The following is a 15,051-nucleotide window of genomic DNA, read 5'->3' as shown; positions in this document are numbered from 1 at the left end:
TTGTGTAAGAATGCTTAACTATAAGGTGTTAGTGAAGCATTACTTTATCAAAATACATAGTCTCTATATCGATATTGTACCATCACTTTATACGAGACTATTTTTGTATCTACAGGGTGTCCCGAAAATGTTGTAACACCTTGAAAGAAGTGGTTCAGGAGGTGATTTGAAACAACTTTTTCCTTAGCGAAAATGTTGTCTAAAGCCCTGGTTTTTCTGAACGAGATCGCCACGGAACATTTCGTTCGTTTAGCCCGGACGAAATGGTCGACGGAACGAGTGATTTGAGCCGACGAGGCCGGTTTCTCTGAAAAACCGTCACGAAATGACGACGGAAACCGAAAATAAGGATTGTGGACGAATTCACGAATACCCAACTCATAGTGGTGTTTGTGTAAAATCCGTGACGATATTTCGTGGACCCCATTCCATCCAAACCAAATCATTTTGGTTTCGACGGAACGAAGCGGACGGATTTGCGTAAGTGCGAGTGAATAGATACGAGGAATTCTGTTTTCGTTTAGGGTCGAAGGGATCAGGGACAATACCGATACTTGACCCAACCTTTTTTTTCCCTATGACTCTACCCCAGGGGGTATGTCCCAAACCATTCCACTATTGACGATGTTATGTTGTATATCAATCTCAAAAATGAAAACTCGTATATGTGGGGGTTCGATTCTAACCCTTTCAGGTTAATGCATTATCTGTAGCCAAGGGGCAGTTTTCAATTAGACGCAATAATGAGTCTTCCGACGCGAAGGTGTTAATAATGAAATATAACTTATATATATTACTATAAAGAAATATAATTATAATTATTATGTAACCATCGGCAGCATTTGTTTCCCCAACCTTGGTAGCGCAAAAGGTAACGATTGGCAACATGTTCACAGACGATGGATGTACAATGGACGATGTTCGAAGTCAAATTCAAAAGACGCTGAACAAGTCTTTTCGTGGATATCCGAAATCGCGATAATAGCGAAGTCTATATGTAATTCTATGTACATATGTACCTATAATGAGACTTCCCTTACAAAATACAACACAGAGCTGGTAACTACTAATAATACTAAGTATAATAAAATATGTTTAATACCTTCGCGTCTGGATATACTTAAACAATTTGGTTTGCTACACATAATTTTATGAAATTCCTGTAATTTCTTATTTGACATAAGAATGCGTCATCCGTAATCAGCGGAAGTTTTCGATTTAACGCAAAAATAGGTCATCTGTAGCAAAGAGGTACTATATACTATACAATATATATATATATATATATATATTGAAATAATGTATAATATTATATAATGATCACATTTACACATGTGTATTGTTATATACTAATTCTAATTACATTCAAATATACTGCATGTATGCACGTTTGACGGCTCATAAACTCATTCACTACAACAGGAGTTCACACGATTCCGGAGATTCCGTCTCGCTTCAAATCGTTAATATCAAAATCCGTCCCGGTCGACGGAACGGAGACCCACGAACTGCCATCCGGACTGAAGTGTGAGACCTTTTACGCTTACTAACATACTACTGGTATCGGTGAGATCGTCCACGAACTTTTCCGTCTCTATTCCGTCACGATCTCGTTCAGAAAAACCAGGGCTTAAGGCTTTATTGAAGAGATATTAACGGAAAACACTGACCAATCAGAGCGCGCGTATACCGTTGGAGCGGCCGCGATAGCGTAGGCTACGCGCTAGGTGGCCGCTCTCGTACGCTACCGCGGGCGCTCCATCGGCATACTCCCGCTCTGATTGGTCAGTGTTTTTCGTTAATATCCTTAACGAAGCCTTGGACAACATTTTCGCTAAGGAAAAAGTTGTTTCAAATCACCTCCCGAACCACCTCTTTCAAGGTGTTACAACATTTTTGGGACACCCTGTATTTGCACTTGCACTTGTACTTACCCTTCAAGGAATTTTTCGTCAACTCTTAGCCAATAGGAGCTAAGGCCATTCGTCGATTCGTCGACTCTCGGAAATCTCGGAATCAGTCGGCACGGCTCGTCGGCCGGAATTGTAATATGGCTGCCGCTCACGCCGCTCGTTCATTTCTAACCCGTATAACCTGTCAGTTTGTATTTGTGACATTTGGACGCCGCAAATTGAATAATTATTTTAAAGGCTACATGTAGTTTTTTTTATTGTTATTTTACTATTACCTTACAATTTGTTCATAGGACATTAAGTAAATTCTAATATGAGTTACAGATTACATAGCACGTGGGTGACATTTTCCAATGAAAAGACTGCAGGATGATTGTTTCATTTCAACTACTTTATGAGTATAGGTCAGCTGGATGTGTCCTTCGTAGTCTTCATGCGGTGCAGGTTGTGTGTATCTCCGCAACCAGCTTGTTCGGATGTGCTTTCGTTCTTTCCTTATGGTTCATGGCGTATCTTCTGATTTCCTCCTTAACCATTGGGACTTCCAAGTCCTTACGTAGGTCGTGATTTCTAAGAAATATATAAATTTGGTGTTTGAGTGTGCAGTTCGTAATACAAATTTCAGTAAATGTTCATTTTGTGCAAATAAGAAACATTGTGCAATAAGAATAAGTGTTCTAATACAATAAATTGTGTGTTATAAATAGTGGACCATTTTTTTTTATTTTCACTTCATCGTAAACATTTAAATTGCTTGCAACAAGACTTTCTGTCACGTGTTCTGTGTACGTATGAACTGTATTCTAACACAATAAATTGTGCATTAGATATAATTCTGCATTAGATGCATTAGACTTGTGTAAACCAAGGTCAAATGTGTTTTTATGGGACTAAGTGCCAGTGATACTCTACCAGATGCGTGATGTTTTAATCCGATTGGTCCATCGGTCTCGGAGTAAGAAGCAGTACAGAGTATTTCATAGATTGATGGGGTTTTTGTATCACATTAATGAAATATTAATAGCACTGTTATCGGGAAAACGTATTTTAAGACAGATACGACGGATTTCTTTAATGATATAAACATATTATTCAGGTACAGTAGTTGTATACATAGTTGTATACAGTAGCATATGTGCCTCTCAGAAGCCAAACTGATGAATACCATTTTAATAGTCAATTTATTTAAAAAAAAAGAGGAATGTTATTATCAATCATGGGCTAAATTCAATTTACTCATCTCTAAATAATTTAATAAAATAAAGTTACTAGAACTTCCATCTAGGCGTTCACTCTAATGATAATCAAACTTATAGAAATCTTTAGACATTGGGGAACATATTTATGTCAAAAATCAAAATTTTATACTATTCTAATATGTGATAATTTGTGTAACAGTCATAGATATGCATTGATAGTTTCTATCTTTTAAGGGTGCGCAGAACCCAGAGCCAAACTCCGAGTTGACATTAATAATGGATTTTTTAGGATATGTAGGTATCAGTTTTTATAATCAATTAGTATCAACTCAAAAAGTAATTTGTATAATCTTCTTTATTTTTATAAATGAAATCAGGGTGTACAGGGTGTATAAAAATTATTGGTCACCACTTTCAGAGGTTATTGTACACATCTGGATCGCTAGACATTTGCAAAAAAAACTGTCCTCAAAATCCATTATGATCTCGAAATTTAAGGTCAAAGTTTTTTTTAATTTTAAAAAATTCTACTCGAGGAGTAGGTAAAAAGCTTCAAAGGAGTCACATGCCGGAGACGAACCGTTGTCGCGTAAAAAATTGTTAAAGTTTCCCAAATTCTCGATAGCGCAGAACAACTCACGAGGCGCCGCAGCGGCGCCCAAGGTCCCCCAACCTAGCTCCTATTTGTATATGCACGCGTGATGGTGAAGTGTGACCGCACTACACAAACGTAATATGCAGCGCGTAACAGAATACTACTACTTCCTACGCTGAGCATTTAGAATCACTCAAGGAAGAAGTATACAGTATATGTTGTTGAGATGGAACTATACCGTATGGCAATAACGAGCAGCTCCATCTAGTTTTCCTCCGCTGCCGCATATCTAATGGTAATACCATTTCTATGCAGAGAGTAGCTGCTGTAATACCGACCTGCCGAATCGGAGAGGCCACGTGCCGTGTCTACCCCCTTAAGGGAGTGGACTCCCGTGCCTTGTATGCGCTGGTACGCACTCACACAGCTCCACACCACTGTATACGTACACGGAACTGCAAGGGTTCCGCATTGTCCTATTTTTGTCTCGACAATGCAGATTCGAGACCTCTCAATAGTCGTTTCCGTTAGATAAATGTTCAAACTAGAACGCAAGCTCCTATAGGTAGTCTACTTTTGCTTTTTTGTGTCATAATTAATAATATTCAGCAGTACTTCGCGATCAAAAGAAGCGATATGGTGGTGCGACAGTGCTGCCACGTTGTCTAAGCTAACATACGCTGCTGAATATTGTTAATTGTGACAGAAAAAAGCAAAAGTAGAGTCCCTATGGGAGCTTGCGCTCTAGCTTGAACATTTATCTAGTGGAAACGACTATTGAGAGGTCTCAAATTTGCATTGTCGAGACAAAAATAGGACGCAATGCGCAAGCCCTTGCATTCTGCCCAGGATTATCATGTTACACGTAAAATATAGTTCCGGCATTTGTCGCTACAAGCGCTCATAACTGTTTCCGCACATAGAGACACTCAGTCAGAAACACATAGCAAAGGAGACACATGCCATCGGTAAGATAGGCTTTATAAGCAAGCGAGACGTCAACGATAATATATCGTTGGTGCGAGCAGCCGTCCGAGACACACTCACACATACAACGCTCGGTGGCATGTCCGTGTGCCTACGAGAATGCAAGGGTTCCGTATTGTCCTAAAAACTTCAAAAAAGTAAAAAAATTACGCCAAGTACATGAAAAAGTAAAGGACTTAAAGAGCAATCATAGAAAAGTAGATCCCCCTAAAAAAATTCAAGAAAGTAAAAAAAGAAGTGAAATCGAAATGAGCTGCCAGTACATGAAGGTGCTTTCCAGCAAAGTCCAAAGGCGACACTGTATAACACAATGAAAAATTCGGTGCTTTCCAACTATGCGCAGCTAAAATGCTGTGTTCAACAGTCCGAACGTTCAGATCCTAATGACAATTCATGTAAAGTGACTGCTCCGCACTTTGACGGTGAAATGAAGAAGCTAAATAGCGTATCATCCACAAACTGAGACTGTTTAGAAATTTGCCTAGATGTCCGTGGCCTGGAAGTCAAATGCTTGGAGTGGGCAGGCAAGGTCAAGGTTTTGATGAATAAGAATTATTTTAAATGTAAAATAATGAAAATGTACTCATATGCATAACGAAATTAACGAAGAATGATGTTCCGTGGTCGTGGGGTAAAGAGCAGAATGAGACACGGCAATATGTGTTAGACCATCTCACATCTCAGCCATTATTAACAATCTTTGATCTAAGTAGAGAAACCGAGTTACATACAGATGCCAGTTCGATTGGTTATGGAGGAATTTTATTTCAGAGGGTAGACAAGGAATTCCGTGTCGTTTCCTATTTTAGTCGCAAGACGACGAGTGACGAATCAAAGTACCATTCGTATGAATTAGAGACTCTTGCGATTGTGAACGCGTTAAAATGTTTCCGTGTATACTTGTTAGGAATCAAGTTTAAAATCATCACAGACTGCAATGGTGTTAAAGCCACGCAAAATAAAAGGGATTTATTGCCGCGGATAGCTCGTTGGTGGGTGTTCCTTCAGGATTATACCTTCGATCTTGAGTATAGAAAGGGAAAACTCGTAGAGCACGTCGATTATTTAAGTAGAAACCCGTCTAAAAATTATCGAGTGAACGTCATTTGCGAGGGCCCCTGGTTATCAATCGCGCAGAAAAACGACGAGGAAACGAAAGAGATTACTAAAAGGATTGAAGCTAACGAAACCATTGCTTCTGACTTCGAATTAAGGGACGAAATATTGTGCCGTAAAATACTCAGGGACACCGGTCAAATAGTTTACAGAAGTTTTGTACCGAAAGGCAGTCGGTTAGGCTTGTTACGGCTATACCACGACGAGAATTGTCACGTAGGCTTTGAAAAAACATTTGAACGAATCGCACTAAAATATTGGTTTCCGAAAATGCGCGGATTTATTCGTAAATACTTGGATCATAGTATTGTCTGTGTGGTGTCCAAACGACAGTCCGGACCGAAACAAGGCAAATTATATTCGATACCGAAGAGGCCCATCCCTTTTGACACAATTCATTGTGATTGTGTCGGCCCATTTTCAAAAACGAAAGATGGGTATGAACACATCCTAGTAATAGTTGATGCCTTTACGAAATATGTACAGCTTGTTCCGCTTAAATCTTTATCCGGGTCTGAACCATTACAGGTATTTAAAGAGCGGTTGGTATTATTTGGTACACCTCGCATGGTTATTATGGACCGAGGTACAAATTTCACTTTCAAATCATTAGAGCAATTTATTAAAAGCCAGGGAGTTGAATTACACTATATTGCCACAGGAACCCCTAGGGCAAATGGGAAAGCAGAACGGTATGTTGGTACGGTTACAAACTTGCTTACGGTTGAAGTAAGAAAAAATAAGGATTGGCCGAGTAAGTTATCAAAGATAATGCTCACACTTAATACAACGATTCAAAAATCGACGGGTTTCTCACCGAGTCGGTTACTGTTCGGGGTAGAAAGGAGCGCTGGTGCCGCAGCCTCTGCGGAAATGTCGTTGCCAGATACGAACGAACAAATTAATTTAAATGCGGATAGAGCGCTAGCTCTAGAAAGACTGAATAAAAATGCCGAAAAGCAAAATGAACGCTTCAATAGGAAGCGTAGAACAAATGTTACGTTTAAGGTTGGCGATTCCGTATTTGTTAAGCCCGCGGATTGTAGGAGAGCAAAAACAGATGTGAAGTTCACTGGACCATATACGATTTCGGATAGGTTACTAAATGATCGGTATTTGATAATAGGCGAAAGCGGAAAACCGTAAACGGTACCCAAAGACTGACTGCGGCTTTGGAAAGGCGAATGGTCAGGCGACAACGATGTTGTCAGTGAAGAAGAAAGCGCGGATGAGCCGTGATAGCGATACAGATAACTATTGTATAGCGGACAAAGTTTCATATTTGTTAAATTTAAATAAATGTTTTTGTTTTTCTTAACAAGTTTTTATTTTCTTTTATCTTCTTTATAATTAGGTTTTTCCTCATTTCATTAGTTTCTTATGTTCTCGTTGTATTTCTCTAGCTCTTTACATTTGTGCTTTGTTTCGCTTGGAGGGAGTATTGCAGAGTAGATGTCCGCAATGGCAGAAAACCAGGTTTAGTATAATTGACTATTGGGATGCGTTGCATCTACTAGCAAAAGATTGCAGTATAACTGGCTATTGAGACACATTGTGTCTACTGGCAAAAAGGTTGGCTGTTGAGATATGTTATTCCTACTAGTAAAAGGTTGGCTATGGGGATGTAGTGCATCTACTAGCAGAAGATATTGTAAGAAGTGACGATTGGGCCGCACATCGTCTACTACCAAGACATAGCAGTATTGAGAGTTATTGGAACGTGTTACGTTTACTAACAAAGGAAGGTAAAGTTTGATTGTATTGAAGGGGAAAAGCTGTCGAACCCAGTAGTAATTGGCTTGATGAGGAGTTTGAATGTATTCCGATAAAAGTTTGAATTATTGATGCTTCCCGAGAGCGTGAAGAGCAGGTCAGAATTGGCCGTGTTAGCGTCGGTGCGAATGTAAGGGTGATACACGTGCGAGGGTCATCGTACCCTCGGACGTCGACTTTACTTTTCAGGGGTCTCGAGATGCCGACGACGGAGACCTATGTCTGTCATCGGCTGAGGATCGATAGCTAGGTGCGCGACGAATTCTAAGATTCGCGGATGTTATGGTTAAAGCTATAAAGATCTCGATACACACCTCTTTTGGCGGTAGCCAACAGAGTTGTGTCCCGTGGCCGATGACCCGACGTCATGGTGCTGCGTGGCACGTGTAAAGAGATAAGGGTGTTCTAGGAGGATCTGGCCACGGAGTGGGGAAGGTGACATACCTTCTGGTAAGAGGACCATGATCGACCCCATGGCACTTATCCCAGAACCTTGAGAGAACACGCCTCGCGAGAAAATCAAATACTTTATATACATCTAACAGGCAGCTCATTTCGATTTCACTTCTTTTTTTAATTTCTTGAATTTTTTTAGGGGGATCTTCTATTTTTCTATGATTACTCTTTAAGTCCTCTATTTTTTCATGTACTTGGCATAATTTTATTACTTTTTTGAAGTTTTTTTATGGAGATCTCACTTCTTTTTACAACGATAATTTGTATAGTGAATAACTTCAAATAATAGAAAATGGGAGATCAGTTTGAATCCTTTAAGGTTTCAAAAGTACGCTCAATGCATGTAAGAAAGTCTTGTTGCAAGAAACCAAATGTCACAAATCCAAACTGACAGTTACAGGTTAGAAATGAACGAGCGGCATGAGTGACAGCCATATTACAATTCCGACCGACGAACCTTGCCGAGTGATTCCGAGAGTCGACGATTTGACGAATGGTCTTAGCTCCTATTGGCTAAGTGTTGACGAAAAGAATAAGAATTAGAATCAGAAGAAAAATCTACAATTTCTGTCAGATTCATGACATGATATTACGATATCTCAGTTGTACATAGACCGATTTTATTGATTTTGGTTTTATTAGAAAGCTTATATGGAATTTACATTAGAAAAATGTGCTGTAAAAAAAAAATAAGTGACTCCTACCGGAATCGAACCGCGTCCAGCGCAAAGCTAGTTTCGAAGCGACGACGAAAGTAGAAAGAAACAGTTCGATGAAGAAGGAAGAGAGACTGAGAGTCGACGCTGGCAAATGTAAGGATACGGGATCGGGATGCTAAGCGCGATTTCGACTTCAGTGAAATGGCAACAGTGTAGAGAGACGCTGTTGTGAGAACGGCAACACCGCAATTGTATCGACATCACGTTAGCAGTCGTTCTCAGTAAGCGCCATCTCCTATCGATTGTCTGAACTAAATTTGTGACGTCACTTGCTCTGTATTATCGTTAAAATGGCGGAATCTCGTTTTTGGGAATGCAATGCTTTGCCCACAGATTTTGTCCTTATATGAGGACAATTCATATCACTCATATCTTATTAAATATCGACACAATATCGTTCAACCACGACTAAAGCGCCATTCCTTGGACCTTCCTCTTTCGTATGAGCCCTCATTGAGCCCAAAATATGCTGATATAAGGACAAAATCTGTGGGCAAAGTTAACCCATATTTCGGGCCAGATTTTGTCGGATTACAGAGCGTGCATTATCGGTGTCTACCCCCTTAAGGGGATAGACACGGTTGACCGTGACCCTGACGGCAGGCACGTGACCTCTCCGATTTGGCTGGTCGGTATTACAGCAGATTTTTCTGCATAGAAATGGTAATACCCATAGAGACACGGCTGACCGATGAAAACGAGGTGGCGCTTTCTGCTGTTTCTGAATGAAGCGAGAAACATAATTCGCTCTTAGCGAGCGAAAATGAGATACATATAGTCTCTCCGATTTGTTTCGACCTCTCTTTCTCTCATCTACTGGCTGTCCCTTTTTATGTTGGTGCTCGGCGTAAACAGAATCGATACCTCGGTTGGGTATACATTGTAAGTACGTATAACCAAATATTCAAGTCCGACCAGCTTCGAATCCGTCCAGAGTTTCAAAGCGTCGACGAAGTAGAAAAAGATAGTTTGATTTGATTGAAGTTTGATTAAAGTCAATAAACATCTTTATATTATTTATTTTATTTTATTTGGTCGACTTTTTTCCTTTCTTTTTCTTTCTCCTACCATATATTTCCTATTTCCTGTTATCCCTTTATGCATTCATTATTGAGTTGTTTACTATGTATTATTATTATTATTATTATTATTTTTTTTTTTTTATATAACATAATCTTCTTAACATAATCTAGGAAGGCCTCTGTTGTTTTTGTTAATTACTAAATCAAAGTCTTGGTTTTGGTCCACTCCTTCATTCTCAAGGATCTTCTCCAGATGTTTCCTTTTCTCCTTGTATTTTGGGCAGTTCCATACGAAGTGGTTTAAACTCTCGCATGGGTGGCCACATTCGCACTCTGGTGATACCACCAAATTCTTCCTGAAAAGAGATTCTTCTAAATTAAAGTGGTTAGATCTTATTCGGTTTAAGAAAGTTATGTCGCCCCTCTCCCAATCGACGAACCAGAACCAAACTTTTTTCCTTCCGATATTTTTATCTGGCCTAACCATATATTTTTTTCCTTTAACTTGTCCTTGTGTTTCTAATTTCCTATCGTTCCTCTTCCATAATAGTATTTCTCTATTAACTCTAAAGTGTCTTATTGCTATCTTAATTTCTTCTTCTGGGTTACCTTTTAATCCTCTTTTAGCTGCCTCATCCACTCGTTCATTTCCTTTGATATTCTCATGTGCTGGGATCCGACCCAATCTGATTCTTGTACTGTCTTGGTTTTGCTGTATTCGTGTTATTTCTTTTTGATAGAGTTCGTCCAGTTTTTTCCCCAGTTTGTAACTCTATGGTGTGTCCGTTTTCCTAGGATTTTCTTGTTCAACTTTTTTCAGGACACTTATAGAGTCTGTCAGGATGATGGTTGTTTTATTTTTAAAATGCAAGTTGCTGTATTCCATTGCCTTCATGATAGCTATAGCCTCCGTCGCATATATTGTTGCTTTATTCAAAATGCTGTAAGAATAGCTACTCCGATACCATTGGCATCAGCTCCTTCCTTCTTGGATCCATCTGTATACATCCATACGATGTTTTTTCCTTTCTCGAGTTCTAAATCCTTTTTAATTTCATTTTTGAGGTCTTCCTCTGGAGTTTCTATATCTCTTCTTGATAGTCCCGCTCTCCAAGATATCTGGGGTTCTATTAATCGACTATTTCTATCTAATTGGATGTTGTCCTCTCCTATTTCCTCTTCCCACTTATAGAAATGCTGATCTTCTTCTTCTATAGTTTTGTAGGCTATTTCAAATCTTTGAACTGTTCCTTTGTTCGAGTACTTATATTTTATGGCGTTTTTTATTGTTTCCCATATTCTCATATTTCCTCTTTCCTTTAATTTGTACATATATCTGTACGTTAGTAGTTCCACTCTTGTTCCTAGTTCCATTACCCCTGTTTCCATATACATCATGTTAATAGGTGTCGTGATCCTGTATCCCGTAGCCGTTCTGATGCCAGCATGGTGAGCACGTTCAATCAATTCTTTCTTGCCTTCTCTTTTTTGCTTTCCTCTTCTATTCTAGCTCTCTCTTCTCTTACTTTGAGAGCTAGCTCTCTTAAAAATTGTCCTCTTGATGTAGAGGGACTACTTTCTTCCGGTGGGGGGCAGTTCTGTTTATTTTTATATAATAGATCGCTTTTTATTTGGGGTTTGGAGGTCCTGACCGCTTCCAAATATTCCAAGCCTTCCTTTTGGAGCTTTCGTGCATCATTCCTTTTTCTGATTTTGGATCTCTCCTCCTCAAAAACATAGGTTTCGAAGTTCTCCTGATTTCTTATATCCCATCTTTCATCTTCTGGCGGTGGTCTTCATTTAGCCCTGTATTTAGTTTTACTAAAAATCGTTTCCACTTTGTTCTGTAGGTTCTTTTCCCATATTAAACTGACTAGGTCATTTAACAGCTCTTCCTCATTCCTTTCTTTTAATTGTTGAATTATTTTCCTACTGTTGTTTCTTTCAATGTATGATTGTTTCTTAATATCCTTCTCCTCGTGGTATAGGCTCCCACATTCGCATACCACCTCCTCTTCTGGAACTTTATCTAATTCATGTTGTAAAAGGGGGCCATACTTATTAATATATGGAGCCTTATACTCATAATAATCCAAGTGTTGATTTCCTGTTTTTCTCTTTTTCTTTTTTTTTTCCTATCCACTATATCCTTGTTCCTGTTCATTAGTTCCTGTTCCTCATTTCCTAAATCAATATATCCTTGATTTCTTGGTTTCTCCTGTCTTTTTCCCTTTTCCTGTGATTCGTTCCATTTATTTACTTTAAATGTTAGTCTTGGTACTTCTTTATCCTCCCAATATTCAATTTTTGGCCTAGACTGTAATGGTGGAAATTCCCATCTTCCTTGCTTTGATTCTCTTCTTGTCGTTTCCATGTTTTCATTATGAGATTTGGCTTCGATATATGTTTTCACTGTGTTGTATGGCCAGTTGCGATAGGCCATTACTTTTTTAATATTCGCCTCTTTTTGAAATATCGGGCACTCTTTTGACATACTTGGGTGTGCTCCAGCGCAGTTCGTACAGTGTGGTTGTTTGTTGCATTCACCATGTCTTTCCTCTCCACATCTTCTACAGTTAGAGACTTTGTTTCTGCACATTTGTTGGGAGTGTTCAAACGTGTAACACTTATAGCACTGTTTCACCGACTCTACGAAAGGTTCTACTCTTAACCAAACATGCCCGTAGCCGATCAACATCTTAGTTGGGAGTGAATCCCCCTCAAATGTTATTAAAATAGCTCTTCCTTCCGTCCATTTAACTTCTCCGTTTTTATATGTTCTTTTCTTTAACCTTTCAAGTTTATATGTTCCTTGTCCCGGCATAAGTTCTGCTTCCAGTTCATCGATGCTGTCCTCCCATTCGTGGATAACACCTTTTCTGATCATTTTCCTGTACGGCATACTCGCATAGCATTTGCTGTCATCGTTTTCTCCAGCCATGATTATGAGGTTCGCTTCTTCTTTGTTTCTGTAAATTGTTACGACCCAGGGCGATAGCGACGCGCGTGTGAGCCCTGCGAGTAGGATGGATTCGAGAATTGCACCGATACGATTAATTAGTATGTATCAATGGAGCCGAAGATTTGAGGATAGAGTAGATAATGCAGACGACTTTGACGCGAAGTCAGATAGTTGCAGGAATCGGTATCTCACAGTGAAGGGTAACCGTAGGTTAAGGTGTTTGGTTGTCTTGGTTATTGGAGTCAAACGCAGAGACGCCTCTGACGCGGTCAGGTAGCTACAGGAATCGGTATCTCCCAGTAAAGGGTAACTGTAGGGTAAGGTTCGAACAGTGAGGTTGTTGGAAAAAGTGCAGCGACTCTGGCGCGAAGTCAGATAGCTAGCAGGAATCGGTTTCTCCCAGTAAAGGTTAACCGCAGGATAGGTTAAGTTTAGGAGTTCGGGTTGAGTACACAATGACTAAATCGTATCGTTAAAATGTAACACGCGTCGTTAATAAAGCCTCGCAACTTGTTAATTTAATAGAATAATAACTCGTGCGGTAAAGTTATTATGTTGTGGGATCGTTACACTGGCTAGGATTGGTGATTTCAAAGTAAAGGTTTGATGATTAATCTCACAGACTTTTAAGTTTACACAAAGAGTATATATTCAAAAATAACTATACTAATTACAAGTGTGCACTGTCGTGTTGTCGCGGGTAGTGTATGAAGTTGAGATTACCTAAGTGTTGCGCGGTGTTGACGCACTGGCGAAGCGGGGGTCGAGAGTACTTTTATGGTCGTAATAGATTTTAAAACCGTCTTCGCGGATCTATATGGTAACGATGATCGAAAGGAACTGAAGCCCGATCTCACTAGAGTGCTGCTACTCTACAGACGATCAATGTGTCTCTAACGAGTATCTCTTTCGTACTAGCCCCCGAGCAACGAAAATCGTGGGTTTATATACCCCTAAATGTTGGTGGGGAACCGCCAGTGATTTCCATATTAGGAAATTTGACGGTTAGGATTTTCGTTGCTCTGAGGTCGGCAGCTGTGTGCCCTGGGAAAAGGGTAGATTAGAAAGTATCCCACGCAACGCGAGTCAAAGATGATATTAAGAGGATGCAGCTGCAGGATGCACTCCAGTGAGACCGAGCTCCAAATTCCAGAAGGGTAGATAAAATAAAATTAATGTATACGTAACAAAATTATGTCCGCTCTGTTAAATTCTACCATTTTGATTGATGTTGGTATTAGCTTATATTGGCTGATCCAACGGTAAATTTTGATTAAATTATTTTTCTTGTTTTTGGACATAAATTTTTTTTAAGTCCTACTGTAACTGTGTATTCCTTGTTTGATAAATCCTTTTTATAGAGTTGGATTAACTTCTTATCTTGTATATTATTTTTGGCCTTGTCAGGTTCTTGGTTCTCTTTTTTCTTGTTTTTGTTGTTTTCTTTTGTTAATTCTTCTGTGTTTTTTCCTTCATTCGTAATTTTGCTTATTCCTTGTATCTGTAATAAGGAAGTATGATTATCAATATTCTTATCCTGTTCTCTGAGTAGTGCATGTCTAAACGTTATTTCTTCGATGCACGTGGTGTCAGTGTATGGCCTGTGTGATCTTGTCGTTTTGTCACCTTCTGATTTAGTCTTTAATTTATTTGATTTTTTTACCTGTTTCTTCTGTATTTCCCACTCTTCTCTATTTTCATCTACCTTCCTTTTTTTGGTAAACCACCATTCGTTGTCTTTTAATCTTTCCTGGGTTTCCTTTGGTATTCCTATGTTCTCGTGACTGTTATCTTCTCGGTTTCCTATTTTCAACTGAAGATCTTTGTTCGATCTGTCTTCCTCCTTCCCCTCTTTAGGTGATGTAACCGTTATTTCATTTTTCTCTTTCCCCTTCAGAGGGCAGGTCTGTGCTTCCTTTAGAGAGTGCTTATTTCCTGTCCTTGCCGTTGCGGTATTGGTTGGTTCCCTGACTTCTAACACGTGATTGGACGTGGCCGCAGCTACATCACAGATAGCTCCCTCTATCCTTTCTTCCGGTATTTTCTCCTATTTATTACTCATTTTTTGTACAATGGCCTTATATTCCTCTAAAATCTCCAAATTCTGACATAGTCCTTTATCTTCATTTTCCTTAATTTTCCTTAATTTTCCTTTTGATTTACCTTGATTCTACAACTTCTATTTCCATTTCCTTTCCTTTATCGTTAATAGCCTTTTTTATTTCCTCTTCCGTTGTCTTCATGCTGGGTTCCTTTCCTATTTCTTTTTTCCTACTGTCTTCCATTTTTTAAATAAACTTTCCTTTTAA

The 15,051-nt window shown here is 39.2% G+C and overlaps 1 protein-coding gene across 1 annotated transcript; it reads right to left on the bottom strand.

The window, feature by feature from the left end:
• Positions 1 to 11,235: 11,235 nt before the first annotated feature.
• Positions 11,236 to 12,976, bottom strand: LOC128888059 (uncharacterized). Its single transcript, XM_054144677.1, has one exon. The coding sequence runs from the start codon at positions 12,719 to 12,721 to the stop codon at positions 11,810 to 11,812; it is 912 nt and encodes a 303-aa protein (XP_054000652.1). The 5' UTR covers positions 12,722 to 12,976; the 3' UTR covers positions 11,236 to 11,809.
• Positions 12,977 to 15,051: the final 2,075 nt, after the last annotated feature.

Source organism: Hylaeus anthracinus, unplaced genomic scaffold, assembly GCF_026225885.1.
Source record: "Hylaeus anthracinus isolate JK02 unplaced genomic scaffold, UHH_iyHylAnth1.0_haploid 11989, whole genome shotgun sequence".
In the NCBI taxonomy this organism is placed as follows: Eukaryota; Metazoa; Arthropoda; class Insecta; order Hymenoptera; family Colletidae; genus Hylaeus; species Hylaeus anthracinus.
This window is presented reverse-complemented; position numbering and strand designations above follow the sequence as displayed.

Excerpts from the sequence above, each read along its gene's own strand:
- LOC128888059 (XM_054144677.1), bottom strand. The coding sequence starts at position 12,721 with ATGGCTGGAGAAAACGATGACAGCAAATGCTATGCGAGTATGCCGTAC.